At 45.9% G+C, this 15,668-nt stretch overlaps 1 protein-coding gene across 1 annotated transcript; it reads left to right on the forward strand.

Moving 5' to 3' along the window:
• The first annotated feature begins 6,518 nt into the window (after positions 1 to 6,518).
• Positions 6,519 to 14,674, forward strand: slc18a1 (solute carrier family 18 member A1). Its single transcript, XM_085476566.1, has 16 exons — positions 6,519 to 6,615; positions 8,220 to 8,569; positions 8,804 to 8,928; positions 9,028 to 9,086; positions 9,182 to 9,265; positions 9,465 to 9,557; positions 9,965 to 10,054; positions 10,425 to 10,468; positions 11,350 to 11,410; positions 11,580 to 11,675; positions 12,245 to 12,323; positions 12,822 to 12,873; positions 13,645 to 13,708; positions 13,815 to 13,934; positions 14,009 to 14,142; positions 14,272 to 14,674. The coding sequence occupies exons 1-16, from the start codon at positions 6,519 to 6,521 to the stop codon at positions 14,371 to 14,373; spliced, it is 1,650 nt and encodes a 549-aa protein (XP_085332692.1). The 3' UTR covers positions 14,374 to 14,674.
• The last annotated feature ends 994 nt before the right edge of the window (positions 14,675 to 15,668 follow it).

The following is a 15,668-nucleotide window of genomic DNA, read 5'->3' on the forward strand; positions in this document are numbered from 1 at the left end:
AAAACCAAACATGATAAATTTGGCAAGTGCAGGAGACACGACACGGAGCAGATTTGTCAATCAGGCTGCAGAATGCAATGCTGTACTGTGCAATAAAAAAATCAGCGAAAAAGTGAAGCAGTGACGGATGAACAGCGGGACCACTGTGTGCTGTTTATTAATAAACAATAAAATATATTCCTAAATGACAACATGCCTAAAAGCAGAACGGTATTTGTACGTCAGTGGGAAAATAGCGGTGGCTTGCTAGCTTTTGTGCGGCTTCCCCGGGTCAGTGAAAACTTTAGAGAAAACTTAAGAGAAATGAATGAACTTACCAGGTTGCCCGATCTCTTCACATATCTTCCTCCAAGCTCGGTCCTTTTTATTCCTGTCTCGGTACTGAAAGCAGCTGGTGTTGTACAGCTCCGAGTTGTTTGCTACCGCATTGATTAGCCTTCCCCTCCATTGAAGTATGAAAGGCTTTGGCTGGATCTGCCCCTTTGACCTAGGTAACAGCCACGTCACCAGGCTCCTGATTGGTTGTCGCGGCGCGATTTGACGCTGGAGTTCAGATTTTTCCAACTCGAGCGGGGGACGCGAAACGCGCGTATGCACAAAATGCAACACAAAAACTCACACGCGTGGTTTTATTCGCGAGTCAGACGCGCCAGACGCGCTACACTGACGCGCGTTTCAGGCGTTTTGGCGACGCAAATCTGCTTCCGAATTTTCGCGGGACCCGCAATCGCGTGTCATCGCGCCTTTCCATTGACTTTACATGTAAACCTGACGCTCTATTCGCGTCCATCGCGTTCGTTGTGAACACACCGTTAGTGAAAGAAGGTGTTTATTTCACCCAAACCAGTCCCAGTTTCCCTCTGTGGTCAGTGGTCCACCTGCAGTAGCTCCATGAGCTCCAGGTGGACCTCTCCACGCAATTTGAGCATCACTGTGTCAGTGTAAGAGAGGCCCAATGAGAAAAAGATGGCCAACATGTTTACTGTAGTTCTAATTGCATCTGCTGTAATTACCCCTCTGCACGGTTTAACTGACACTCACCACCAGGGGGCGACGCATGTTCTTAATTGTTTGCTGCTTAATTGTGACGTTAAATGTACAAATGTGTACACAAAGACTTACCTGGTTAAATAACAGCTATAATCACTGCGCCCTCATGTGGTCATATGGCCTATTTGCAGTTTTTCTCCAACAAAACACAACGATGTTTCTTCACATGGTGATAACTTTATTTTAAAATCAACCAGACAAAGAGGGAGAAGCTAGTCTCTGTGTGATCACGGACGCTGCGTCCTCCAAGCTGCACCGTTAGTGCTGGACCATATCTCCAGGTTTAGGAGCAACATGTGGCACCATGACTTTCCAGGAAGCTCTTTCTGATTTCAGAACGATGAACGAGCCTCACTGAGCTACGCACAGTCGGCCTGAAAGCAACGGCTGAGTCTCGCTAACAGTGTTGCTAATACCAACTTCATAACGAGCACGTGTTCTTGTTTCAGCACGTGACATCTTTGTGTTATTTAATATAATCAACATTTGCATAAAGTCTATTTCATTCTAACTTCCATGGGCCATCTGGCTCTCACATGAGCTGTGTCCCAAAACGTAGGCCGCATCCTTCAGAGGACCTGGCCTTCACGGTCTTTGAAGGACTCGGCCCACGTAGACCGAGAAGGCCGGAAGTGCGAGGCTGTGAAATGGGACGGTCTAGCCTTCAGATTTGCGTCACCGCTGTCTCGGTGGAGTTTAATAAACCCAGCCGTCTGCTCCTTGCTATCTAAAATATAACAGGACACTGGAGTAAACTCTCGACCGTCTCACACTTGTGTTTTATCAGTTTCCTGTCTGATGTTTATTCAGCTGTGTGAAAACCCCGGAGGAACCCACCCGATGGATCAATAAAGTTCAATCTAATCTAATAACTTTGATCTCAGCCAAACAGATTTACTCCGGAATAAATAAAACACTGAAAAAAGCTTCAGCTGCTTCAGCTGTTACACAAGCACCATCCATCCAGCCAGGAGACAGGCTCTGCAGAGCGCCAAGGTTTCCTGCCTGGTGCCTCTGAGAGAGTTCATCCAGTAATAATCAGTTTTGACTCATTAGCATGAATTTATATGGAATGTAAATGAAAAACACGGGAACTCTTAGGTTTACGGCCTCCCCCCCAGCATGCCTGATGCCCCCCATGCCCCGTAGCTGCCCTTTCATTATCTCCAGCCCTGCATCTAAAACTCGCAGCTGCCTGAAAGGAGGGACCGGACGTCTGTACCCAGCGATGGGTGATTTGGAAAATGATCGTCAGTGACGTGGAAACAGCAGCAGCCTTGACGATGTGACTCGTGCACACGCTCATATCTACATCCTTTCATCTGTTTGGGTGAATAATAAGTCGTGTTTGTGCTCACGGGTGGAGAGCGTTCTATGAAGCATTTCATGCAGCAGTGTAAACACAGGGGTGTGTGTGGATGGAGATGTGTGTGTACGATAAGCTCTGCAGCCTGCAGGTTGTTCCGGGGCTTCAATAAAAGGACAGCAGATGCTCATAATTACACTCACTCAGGTCTGTGTTTCTGTCTTTATGAGGACCCTCACTGACATAATCCAGCACCAGACCTTTTATCCATCATGATTAAAAATGTCTAACTCTGACCCCGATTTGAACTTGAAACCCTAAAACTAACCCCAAGCCTCTAAGGGCGAAACGTTAGAGCTGATGTCCTCATAAAGGCTCAAATGTACACAGGTCCCCAGAAACATAGGGAAACAAACGTACAGAGGTCTGCAGGTGTGTCAGTTGCCTGTGTGTAAATATGTGTGTGTGTCTCCATGTTGTCTGTTTTTGTCATTGTCAGAACAAAAAGGGAGGAAACATTCACCTCCTCACATACTCCTCTTCCACCCTCCCTCCTCTCCTTACCTCCTCTCTCCTCTTGTCCTCTGATCTCTCCTCCCCTCAGGTTGGGTTTATATCTGATCCATCAGCAGCTGAAGAGAAAACCAGCGTCCAGCAGCAGGTAGGACCCGCACGTCCGTTTATTGGTGCTTTCATTCAAGTTTGACTCTTTTATAGATTAGAGGTTTTATCACATTATTTTAATGCTTTGTTTCATTGGAGCTGTTATTGTTTTATCCTTTAATATTTATTTATTTTTATTGATTTGTTTACATTTGGGGTGGGTAGATTAAAACAATTATAAATAGTACAGCATTAACAATTTTCATTTATCCTTATGTTTAGTTTTAAAGTCACCTCCAGTTTTTCTAGATTTAATATCTCGTATTTTTCTTATTCTCTTTGTCATTATTTAACTTTTTATTTTAATTTTTCTTGGTTTCATTTATTTAGAGTATTTTTATTATTCATTAAAATTTCACAGAATTGAATTTATTTTACTTAATACTAAAATTGGCTTTCATGACTGTTTTTTAAAAATATTTTTTATCTGTAATTCATCTATTTATTGGACATAAATGAGATATTTTTGTCTAATTAAATTTTTGTTTAAATTAAACGTTACTTTATGGTTTGTTTGATGTTATTGTTGTGTATTTTCATTTTTATTTATATTCTCAGTTTATATTATGAAATACAAAGATTTTTTAAATAAAATAAAAATACAGGATGAACAGTGTCTGGAGATCTGTTGACTGATTATCAGGATCTGGTTGTTCTAATTTTGGCTTCTTGATTGGACTCTTATATAAAACAAAACATCAGTAGATGCATCAGTGTGTTCAGCCGGTCTCTCTCTGCATTAAACAAACGATTCAGAGGCAAAATTACATTTCAGATCAGTTTCCATCAAACAGGAGAGAGCGAGGCGTGTGTGTGTCTGTGTGTGTGTGTGTGTGTGTGTGTGTGTGTGTGTGTGTGTCTGTGTGTGTGTGTGTCTGTGTGTGTGTGTGTGTGTGTGTGTCTGTGTGTCTGTGTGTCTGTGTCTGTGTGTGTGTGTGTGTCTGTGTGTGTGTGTGTCTGTGTGTGTGTGTGTCTGTGTGTGTGTCTGTGTGTGTGTGTGTCTGTGTGTGTGTGTGTGTGTCTGTGTGTCTGTGTGTGTGTGTGTGTGTGTGTCTGTGTGTGTGTGTGTGTCTGTGTGTGTGTGTCTGTGTGTGTGTGTGTCTGTGTGTGTGTGTGTGTGTGTGTGTGTCTGTGTGTGTGTGTGTCTGTGTGTCTGTGTGTGTGTGTGTGTGTGTGTGTCTGTGTGTGTGTGTCTGTGTGTCTGTCTGTGTGTGTGTGTGTGTCTGTGTGTGTGTCTGTGTGTGTGTGTCTGTGTGTGTGTCTGTGTGTGTCTGTGTGTGTCTGTGTCTGTGTGTGTCTGTGTGTGTCTGTGTGTGTGTCTGTGTGTGTGTCTGTGTGTGTGTGTGTGTGTGTCTGTGTGTGTGTCTGTGTGTGTGTGTGTGTTACTGAGGCAGGAAACGGCCTCTGAAACAATCAGCAGCACGATGCTAACACTATGACGTGCTGAAAAGTTCGTTTTCTACAGACGCCGTGAAGAAATCATCTGAAAGGATCTTTTTAATAACTCGGATAAATCTGCTGCAAATACATGTTTGATGATTTTGTGTTTGTTGTTATTTGTTTGAATAATTTAGAATCTTTACTTGAGACTTGATTTAGACTTTAGTCTCACATTTAAACCCCTGACTTGTATTGGGAGTTACTGGAGGTTACTGGAGGTTATTGGAGGTTATTGGGGATTGTTGGGAGTTACTGGTGGGTGTTGGAGGTTACTGGGGTCATTGGGAGTTACTCGGGGTTGGTCTCTACGTGGATTACTCGTTAGTCTTTACTCGGGTGTTGACTTGCTGCGTGTCTCAGTTCAGGGAACACATGTTGTGTTTGGGAGCGTCCTCTTGTTGAAGCCTAGACTCTCTGACAGGCACATGTGGATACTGTGTGTTTCTTGTGTCATCAAGTTGACCTTTTGCTGCTCCTACCTGTGTTCAGCTGTAGCTTTGATAGAGGTGCTCGTGCTTGATAATCAGGGCACCAGAATGCTGTTCTTGCTCTGTGGGTTAAATCACAGCAAACATTTCTGGCACAACTTCTCCTACTTCCAAGGTGCATGGAGAGGATTTATTTTTTGTTTTTATTCTAATTTTATCAGTTAAATTATTCTCGCATGAGTAATGTTTATTTAATTAATTTTATTTATTTTTTCAGCCAACGAAGGAGTAGCATTCTAGACATCTCATCTTAAGTCTACATTTTAGAGATTTTACATTTTAGAGACATAAATTAGGACCTTTTAACTAATGTGTTCCCATGTGATGATGTCCTCTTGTTTTTAATTCCTCTGCTGGACCAACCTCCTTTTATTATCAAACTCTGCCCTTTGTCCATTTTGTTTTGTATATTCACAGTGTTCTTCTTGTGTATTTCACGCATGTGTTATTTTGAGATAGGTGGGGGTTATGTCTCCCCCCCCCCCCCGTCCTCATCATTAATGATCTAGTCCAGTATTTACTTGGGTGACTTAACCAATTAACCAGTACCTACCTGTTATATGTCAGCTGGTCTATGACGTTTTGATTGGTTATTCTGAATCTTTTTCTGTTTCCTGTCTTGTATTTAAGCATTTTTTTTACAGTGTTGTGCTATGACCCTGATGAAGGCCACGAGCCGAAACGCGTTGGTCAATTGTTAAAGTTGTTCATCTTAAGTGTTGCTGGAGTCCCTGCTTTGCTTGCTCTGTGGGTTTTGGTCCTGTTGGTGTAAAGGTCTGACAGCTTGTTGAAGATGCTATACTTTGGTGTCAAGCTGTGTTTTATGTGCAGCGTATTTTAAAAGACTCTCATTAAGGACTGTACTGCTCACAGAGGAATGAGTACACTTGTTAGTAGATAAAAGTTTCTTTCATCTCGTCACCACAACAGGCGCTTCATGTGTGACTTGGCAGATGAACTTCCTGTTGTAGCCCCAGAGGGATTTGTGTCCCGGGATCAAACCTGGGAGCTTCTGCTTATTAGGATAATGAGTAAAGCACTATGGAGCTGCCTCATGTTTTAGTAGGTACCTTCATATAATTGGCACATTAGATTAGTTAAATGGAGAGGACTGACAGGCTGTTGATGTTCAAGCTGCACAGATCCCGACAGTGCAGACAAACCTCCACGTCTGTGGTCTGCAGGCTCAGGCTGATAATAACAGCAGGTTCTGCTGTTTTATTAAAGATTAAATGTGATATGAAGCAGTTCCCAGTCTCTGTGCAGCTGCTCTTATTGCTTCAGGTCCTTCAGGTCTCGCTGCAGAAACACGTGTTTGCATAACGACTGAGAAAAACAGCTGTTCTCCGGACTCTGGACAATACTCGACTAAACGCACAGTTATTGTCTGTAAATAAAGCTTTTCACAAATATTTAAATGAGTTGGTTTGAGTCATGTTTGCTTTTTCTTACTGTGGAGTTTGACTCGGGTGCATGTTTGTCTTAATTTGGTGGAGCTACATGTTTTATGAACGGTGGTTTTGGTTGATCTTGAGGAGACTGACGGATGACCGGCGTGTGTCTTTGCAGACATGGCGTTGCTCCATCAGAGTCGAGGCTCACCCAGACTCGTCCTGGTGGTGGTTTGTGTCGCTCTGCTGCTCGACAATATGCTGCTCACTGTGGTCGGTGAGTAACCGGCGCACACTCCACGAAACGACGCATCACAAAGACCAAATACCAGATTGTGAAAAATCTCTTTATACCACACCACGGGGACTCTTATAGCTGGAACTCCAGCCCTGTGTTTAGCCTGTCTTTGTTTACATTTCGCTGAACTATCTTCATAAAAACTGTCTTCAGATGTCATTGTTCCTGCAGTTTAGTCACAGATTTGTGTGCATCGATCGCTGGTGTGGTAGGACTTGACTTAAGCGGCCAAAGAAGTGCAGGAGACTGATGCTGTCCAGCATAGCGAGTGATTTATTCACCATTTTGTGACCCAAACAATATTTACAAAGAAATAAAAAAGAAACTCAACTCTTTAATTAACTCAGTTCAAATAAACATAACTGAATCTGAATCAACAGAAATTAAGGTCAGACTGCACACAGCTACACTGACCTGAACCTCTCTCCTCAAACACCCGAGTTCTTCTGCTTAAATCGTCCACTTAACCAAACACTTTCTCCTCTGGACTATTTCACTCAGTAGGTAAGATGAACATGATCATATTCAAACGTCTGCTACTCCTCTTTACTCGCAACATAAACTCTGTGGTGGAATCAATACATATTCAATAAATCTATTCCTCCATAAACCCTCTAAAATCAACTTGATTAAATTATAAGAGTTCTTCCCCTTCTGCACTTGGTCTCCTCCTGTGACCTCAGATGAACCCAGAAGCTATAAAGCAGGAAGTAAAACTACATTTCCTCCTTTTGTTTCTGGAAGACATGTAGGTAAGGTAAGTCTAAACAATACAAATTAACAGTTGAAATAAAGAACATGTTAACTTAACAAACTTGTAGGGATTGATTTAAACCAAGATGTTATATAATCTGTAAAAGTGCAAAACATAAACCCGGGATAGTAGATGTTTGCCTGTTGCAGACGACATGTGAAATATGGTTCAATCAAAACAAGAATGTTAACTACGAATATGGACAAATGGTCCTCTCAGCCACTCTGTCACAGCTGGACTCTTTCAACACTGAAGAGAAAGTAAAAACAGATCGGTTTATGCAGGTGGACAGGTGTGACTGATTACCGTCACACTGAGGATTTTCAGGGAAGGTGTGCAGCTAAGAGAATAAGAGAGGACAGTAACACTTCTAAAATCCCTGAAAGAAGAACTCAAAGGATGGAGCTGCAGCCTGAATAATAATCTGTCCACATACTTTTGGCCGTGCAGCGTCTGAGCCGATTTGTGACGCAGCCGGAAACCTCGAGGTCGACGCCGTCGTTAGCTGTTAGACTCTGCAGAGGACACACACACACACACACACACACACACACACACACACACACACACACACACACACACACACACACACACACACACACCACCTCCTGACCTGGACCTTTACAGTGGGCTTGTATCTGCTCTCCTTTTTTCTCCGCTCAGATTGAATCTTCTTCTTCTTCGGTGTTCTTTCATCCTCATGTTTTGTCTGCACAGCTTTAAATAATTAAACATCCAGTAGGAGCTGTCTCAGATGGAGGACCACATGTTGTTGTTGTTACTGATTACGGTTACTGCCTGCTCTGAATGATCTGTCTCCGTCCTGTAGTACCGATCATCCCAACATTCCTCTACGCCATCGAGCATCCGAGTCCAGAGCCACAGACCGCCCAGCCCTCCCTGCTCCCTCTGCGCGGCCTCGATGCATCACGTCTGGGCACTGCACCCTCACGGCCCCCCTCCTCTGCCTTCAGCCTCCAGACCTCCAGACGGACCTCCCAGCGCCTCCACCTGCCTCGGCCCAGTACCGGTGCACCGGTCCAGGTTACAGGGCCGACCCTATCGGCTCTGGTGTCCCTGTTTGATAACTCGACCTTCAGCCTGACTGACGCGAGCGCCGGCACCGAACCGGCGGACCGGACCTCAGTGACCGCAGATGTGCAGGGCAACGAGACCGAAGTAGGTGGAGACCACCGATACCTGACCAGCTCATCACTTCATGATCAATAATCTATCAGCTCTGGTTCCTACTGTTCCCCTCTGTTTCCTTTCTCTTTCCTTATTTTGTTTTCTCGTTTCCTTTCTTTTGTCTCCTCCTCCTCCTCCTTGCTCTCTCTGCCCATTTCCTCACTTCTCTCTAAACCTTATTTCACTTCCTTGTTTTGGCTTGTTTCACACATTTCCTTTCCTTAGGGCTCTTCCTGTCTTCAGGACAGTTTGTTTCTGGAAGAAGAAAATGTTCGAGTTGGTTTGTTGTTTGCTTCTAAAGCTATCATCCAGCTGCTCGTCAACCCCTTCGTTGGTCCACTGACTAACAGGTAATATTATAATTAGCAGTAATAGTAGTATTGAAAGAGAACATGCAGACAGGCTGAACCCTCTTGTTCTGAAACTGAAGAATGTTTTTCTGTCTGCAGGATCGGGTATCACATCCCCATGTTTGCTGGTTTCATCATCATGTTTGTGTCAACCATCAGTAAGATGTTACACACACACACACACACACACACACACACACACAAACACAGGTGTGTTTTCTCTGAAGTGTGTAATCCTGTGTGTCTCTGTCAGTGTTTGCCTTCTCAGGGACGTACGCTCTGCTGTTCGTCGCTCGCTCTCTGCAGGGGATCGGCTCGTCCTTCTCCTCAGTGGCAGGTCGGCACAGAACACCTGAAGCAGCAGACAGTGTTTAACAGCACCTGTACATACACCTGTAGTCTCACCCATATGTTAAGTGAAGCAACCTCTTGAGGTCATGTGACTAAACTGTTAAATGTGGCCTGATCTAAAGGTGTGAACAGATGCGTTCGTGTTCAGGTGCTGGATGATGACATCATGTCTTCGTGTCATGCAGGTCTGGGCATGCTGGCCAGCGTGTACACGGATGATGAGGAGAGAGGCATCGCGATGGGCGTGGCACTGGGAGGACTGGCTATGGGAGTCCTGAGTGAGTCACAAACTCAAAAAAAGTGTCACTACAAACCACGCGAGAACGTTCAGTCTGCTGATTGGCCGCGGCGACAGAAGTGGTGTATGAACGAGTCGCCCACCTGGAGAGTTTAGTTTCACAGCTCGCTGTTTGTCCACTCTCCCAGAATATGAAGCACACCTGGCTACAGGAAGCAGCTTAGCTCAGACTTGCAGCATACACCTGGTACCTGTGTCTGATCCAGGTTGCATCACGTTCACGCCATAAACTAACTGCTTCCCCAAAGGGTCTGGGCACAGCTGATTGGTCCACAGCCGAGTGTCACTGCTGCACAAATGAACTGGATGTTCACTGAATGTTGATTTGTCAGGTTTACATGATGCTGTTGTTTTAGCTCTTCATATAGTTTGTGTGTTGTGTTTCAGTCGGAGCGCCTTTCGGCAGCGTGATGTATGACTTTGTGGGGAAGAGCGCCCCCTTCCTGATCCTGGCCTTCCTGGCTGTGTTCGATGGAGGTAAACCTGGAGACGAGGCTGGTCCTAATGCAGGATGATGATGATGGGTGGAGCCCCTGTGGCGTCAGCACGTTTAGCTTTTTTTTGTTGTTTTAATGCCATCATCATCCTGATTTACCGGAGCCGCCCTCGTGTGGCCGTTAGAGGAACTGCAGCTTTTTCAGCACATTACATCAAACACATTAAACACAGCGTGGTGTCCTTTTCATAAAATATGATCCCCTTCGACGAGACCAAATTGAAGTAAACAGGATGATGAGCTGCAGTTCAAAGTTCACAAATGTCCGGCTGACGTCACGGTGACCACGGCTTTGTTTAGACCAACCAAGGTCGCCAGCATCACTCCAGATTTTTTGTGTGTGTGTTGCAGCGTTGCAGTTGTGCATCCTGCAGCCTTCAAAGATCTCTCCTGGGGTGAGTACACTTTGAAATCCTCTCATCTGTTTATCGTGTCGAATGTCCCATTGTTCAATCGGGAAGGTCAAATGTAAATATGAGACGCATTTCGTTGGAAGCATTAAAATAATCAAACTTTAACATCTTATTATTGATTGAAATAATTCAGAGCTTCATTATCAGATGATGAGTCAGTGTAACGATGTGTTCCTCCTAACAGCGTCATCAGGAAGAAGGAATCACAGACACAGAGTAAGCTGGGAACCATTAAAAAACTGTCAAAGTTTGAGCCAAAAGTGGAGAAAATTGGGGAAAACGTCTGGAACCAGTGGGAAGAAGTAAAAGGAGGAAACTGAACTCTTCTAGATCAACATGTTTCATGCACTTTAATCTAGATGTTCTGAAATTATAAGGACAGTAAAAAAAATTTTGATCCCAAAACATTGATTCTGTTCATCTGGATGTAGCGTTACATCCAGATGAACAGAATCAATGTTTTGGGATTTCCTTATCTGGATGACTGAACATCAGACATAAACATGTTTGACTTTTTCCTGGTTTCAGTGTCGCGTTTTTATTTCAAAACTGAAACAAATAAAAGGCAAAAACTGGGGGAAAACCCCCCCCGAACAAACCCAGAAACAAATGAAACAAAAACTTTGTGATGAAATCTGACAAACATTAAGAAATTTTCCACTGATTAAAATTTTCAGTGACTTAAATTTTTCAAAATAAAACATGTCGGCCAGTTTCTGAGCTAATCTGAAGCTATTATACGGATCAAAAACATCTGTTTAAAGAGCCGACGGTTCTTCTGTGCCTGTTTGAATCGCAGCTGTTCTGGGTTCTCGTTGGTTCTGCATGTTGTCCAGCTTCAGCTCATGGTTTTATGGTTTCAGAGTGTGGAGGGAACGCCGTTACTCACCCTGCTGAAGGATCCGTACATCCTCGTCAGTGCAGGTGAGGCGACTTCACCAGGTTTGTTTAGTAAAAACTGAACGTCTGCAGGTACGAGCAAATGTTCACATTAACATTTGTTTCTGCTCCACGTCTGCGCATGAAGGAGCAGCAGCAGGTGTGAAAAGTCCTGATCGTGTTGTGACTCGTGTAAATCTCTGTGCGTCTGCAGGGTCTCTGTGCTTCGCCAACATGGGCGTGGCCATCCTGGAGCCCACTCTGCCCATCTGGATGATGCAGACGATGTGCTCCCCGAAATGGCAGCTGGGTACGTTTTTCTGCTCGGGTCTGTTTGTGCCGACGCTGTAACGCTTTTCCCCGAGCTGCTGCCGTCACAGTTGATTCTGATGGTGGGTCACGGCTGGGGTCACTGTGAGGGTCGGCCGGGCGCAGATGCTTTTCACTGGACGTCCAGCCCGGCTGTTTCTGCTCTGACTTCACCACAGAAGCTCAAAAATGAGGTTTTCTGAAGGTGACCCAGGAGTTTCCAACATGAAGGCCACACTGAGCGTGCTCCTCAGTGTGTTCTGCGGTCATTGAGGTCGTTCTCCGTGAAGTCGCCCCCGGGGTGAGACGTTCAGCGCAGACTTTGACGTCATTCGTGAGAAACAGCCTGAGCTGGCCCGAAGAGCCAGCACCATCTTCCCTCAGCACCAGTCTGTCTCAGCTCGGTCTCTCCGTGACTTCCCTCACATCCACTCAGCAGATATCCAGTTGAGGACTCGCTGGTTGGAGACATTAAAGGAGCTACCAGGACTTTGAGGAGCAGTTGCAGAACTGAGGTCTTTGTGACTGCACCTCATACGTTGACCCTAACAGGTGTGTGCTGTGTTGCAGGTATTGCCTTCCTCCCTGCCAGCGTGTCCTACCTGATAGGAACAAACCTGTTTGGTGTTCTGGCCAATAAGATGGGACGGTGAGTACTTCTGCATCTGACCACAAGAGAGGGTTTCTCAGGGTCAGGGGTCAGCCTCGGTCTGCAGAGACGTGAAACCTCTGCACAGGGTGAAGTATCAGACCTGGTGCTTAGACACCTTCAGACTCTGAGTGAGAGCTGACCTGGCAGAGCGTGTGTCAGCACCAATAAAACACTTTCATCATAAGAAACGTTATCCCGGCTCTGTTCAGAGGAGCGTTTCAAAGTGTTTCACAGGGATTAATGAGGCAAAGGAAAACCATATCGGAGCTGATCAGCACCTCAGAGATTAAGCTTACTTCTCCGGTTTTTAAGCTTTACATTGATCCGATCCTGCTGACAGATCCCTCGGTCCACACCACGTTTCCTGGGAATCTGTCCAGCGGCTAAATCAGCAGATTAGCAGATTAACTCTTCAGATCCAGTTCAGACCTGACGCTGAAGCTTTCTGGTAAACCAGCAGCTGTAAGAGGCTGATGTCTGTTTGTGTGTCTCCAGGTGGCTGTGCTCCATGCTAGGGATGTTTATCGTTGGCATCAGTCTGCTGTGTGTGAGTACGACATCATCTCTTTGTTTATCCATCTTCCTATGATTCATCATCATCTGTCAGTCATCGATCCTTTCATCCACCCAAACACCAAACAGTAACCCATCCGTCCATCATTGGTTAATGTGGATCTGTGCAGCAGTGGGAGCAGGCGCTCCTCCTGACGCTCCGTCTGAACCCGGGGAGCCTCCCAGGAACCTGGTTTCCCAAAATAAGCTGGCATGCAGAGAAGAGCAGATTACATATTAGAGCCTCAAAGCTTCGAATGTTCCCATCGGGTGCTCTGTAAACTCTTCGTCTTCCACCGTGCACGCAGCATGAGCTTTCATAGATGACGAGTCCGTTTCTACCATCCACACCTGAGCGCACTTTTACTTTATTAGCCAGGTTACCTGTGCTGACGAGGATGCTGCCCAAACTAGCCCACCCTGCAGTGTTAGCTCCATCACCTCACTTTAAGAAGGTCCTGAGGTCAAATCCACCAGCTTCCTCCCACAGCCCAACGACCTCCCTGTTAGGATAATTAGTGGTTCTAAATGGATCACAGGTGTGAATGATCACCTCTGCTCTGACCTGTACACCTGGAACAGGCCTGAGAACCACCTGTGATCCTGATCTAAGCAGGATATAAACTGATGTTCATGTTCTGGGAAAGCCAACAGAACCCTCACTTCCTGTCATCCAACTAATCAGCATGATGAAAAGAGCCTTCATGTCAGGAAGCACACCTCGCGTTAAGCGTGATGTAACTGCGATGTTCGATGTGTGTTTCAGGTTCCCTTTGCCACCAGTATCTACGGCCTGATTGGACCAAACGGCGGTCTGGGATTCGCGATAGGTGACGTGTGAAATGTGTAACGGCATGTTGGGTCTGCACATCTGCAGTGTTTTTACTGAAACCATGAAATCAGTGACACCCTCTCACCTGTCCTGTGGTGCTTCAGGTATGGTGGACTCCTCCATGATGGCCATTATGGGCTACCTGGTTGATATCCGCCACGCCTCCGTCTACGGCAGCGTCTACGCCATCGCTGACGTGGCGCTGTGCATGGGCTTCGCCATAGGTACCACACTCACATTCGCACAGCAGAAAGGAAAAAGCCAATGATGATATTAAAATCTCCTCCTGTTGTTCCAGGGCCATCCACAGGTGGCGCTCTGGTCCAGGCCGTGGGCTTTCCCTGTCTCATGGTGTTCATCGGGGTCATCAACATCCTGTACGCGCCGCTCTGCTTCCTGTTGCGTAACCCTGCTGTCCGAGAGGAGAAAATGGTAAATAAAGCTCAGGGGTGGAGAAGAGAGTGCAGGCAGGGTGGAGCGGGTGGAGACGAGTGCAGTGAGATTGATTGGTATTCACTCCTGCATCGTGTGTGTGTGTGTGTGTGTGTGTGTGTGTTGCAGGCGATCATTGATCAGGAGTGTGTGATGCACAGGAAAAGCTACAACACAGAGAGCCGTGACTTTCCTCTGAGCGACTACAGCGAGGAGGAGACGGAGGAGTGATGCGCACAAGCTCGCCAAAACGTCCACATCGTTATACGCCACCTTCGTGTCACCTTTGCACTTCCTGATCATCTAGTTGGGGGGGGGGGGGCTGTCAGTGATGTTTAGTTTAACTCTGACTCATGCTAAGCTACTGTGAGCGATCAGAATCAGCCGATGGTGGTTGAAGCGATCTGGATGTGAATTTCAGAATCTGTGTTTGCTGTTCTTGTGTTTCCTCCCACCTGCAGTCAAAGTGTTGAAACTGTACCTGTGTCTGACCTCTGACCTGTGTCACCATTAAAACCTGCCCTAACCTGGAGAGCAGCTGCTCACCTGTGTGTGCTTACCTGTCCATCACAGTGTCAGGCTCACAGAAGTGTGTGTGTGTGTGTGTGTGTGTGTGTTTGTGTTTGTTTTCATGCTTATCTTTCATTTCCTGACTTCTTGTTGCTCCTGAAAGGAACGCGGCGCTCCGTCAGCTGGAAAGGCAAACAGGAAGTGTCTGTGCAGCTCTCAGCACTTCACACGCAGCAGCGTTATCAGTGTCAGCTCAGATGTTTTGTAGTTCAGGCAGGAGGACATGCTGTCACTGTAAGCTGCTGACTCGGGTTCAGGACGTGTGTGGACCTCGAAGCCAAAGGTGAGGTCGGCCTGCTCGCGCCACCTTTTACCTGAAATCATCTCCACAGCTTCACTCTGACACGCTAAGCCTCAACGTTTCCTCACATTTCAACTCAAATCAGTGAAAGGAAGAATAATGTGGGGAGAGACGCCTCACTGCGTTACACTGCGCCCTCACAGGCTCGTGTGTGTGTAATTACATGCTGCGACAGCAGATCACAGCTGCTTCAAAACATTTCCTCCTGCTTTGAAATCTGAATAAACTCATGCAGAGCTGATCCCTGTGTGTGTGCGCTCATCAAAGGCGTGTTTGACTCTGTTTCTGATGTGGTCGTGCGTGTGTAAACAGGCAGGAAGTGCTTCACCTCGGTGTCTCTGACCCTGATTGATGGTAAATAACAGAAGAAAACATTTCAAATGTGCTGCTAATGTCCCCACAAACACGCCACGGCGTGCGCGGGTCTCTGATCGTCCCTCGTGCGCTGACATGCTTCCTCCTGAGAGTGAAGCGTGAGCTCACTGCAGTTATCTGAAACCTTTAATGACACTTCAGCTCGTTTAATGCGATGTTTCTGATGTTTCATTGAAACTAATCTGACATCTCATTAAGCACTTTAGCTTTTCCGGGCCCGCGTACGCTTCCAGCTTTCCCACCTGTGATTGTCATCACAGCTCAATCAGCCAATAAACAT

Source organism: Copadichromis virginalis, linkage group LG12 (genome assembly GCF_057382275.1).
Source record: "Copadichromis virginalis isolate Kocher_CV1m ecotype Utaka linkage group LG12, C_Virginalis_male_GT1.1, whole genome shotgun sequence".
NCBI lineage: Eukaryota > Metazoa > Chordata > Actinopteri > Cichliformes > Cichlidae > Copadichromis > Copadichromis virginalis.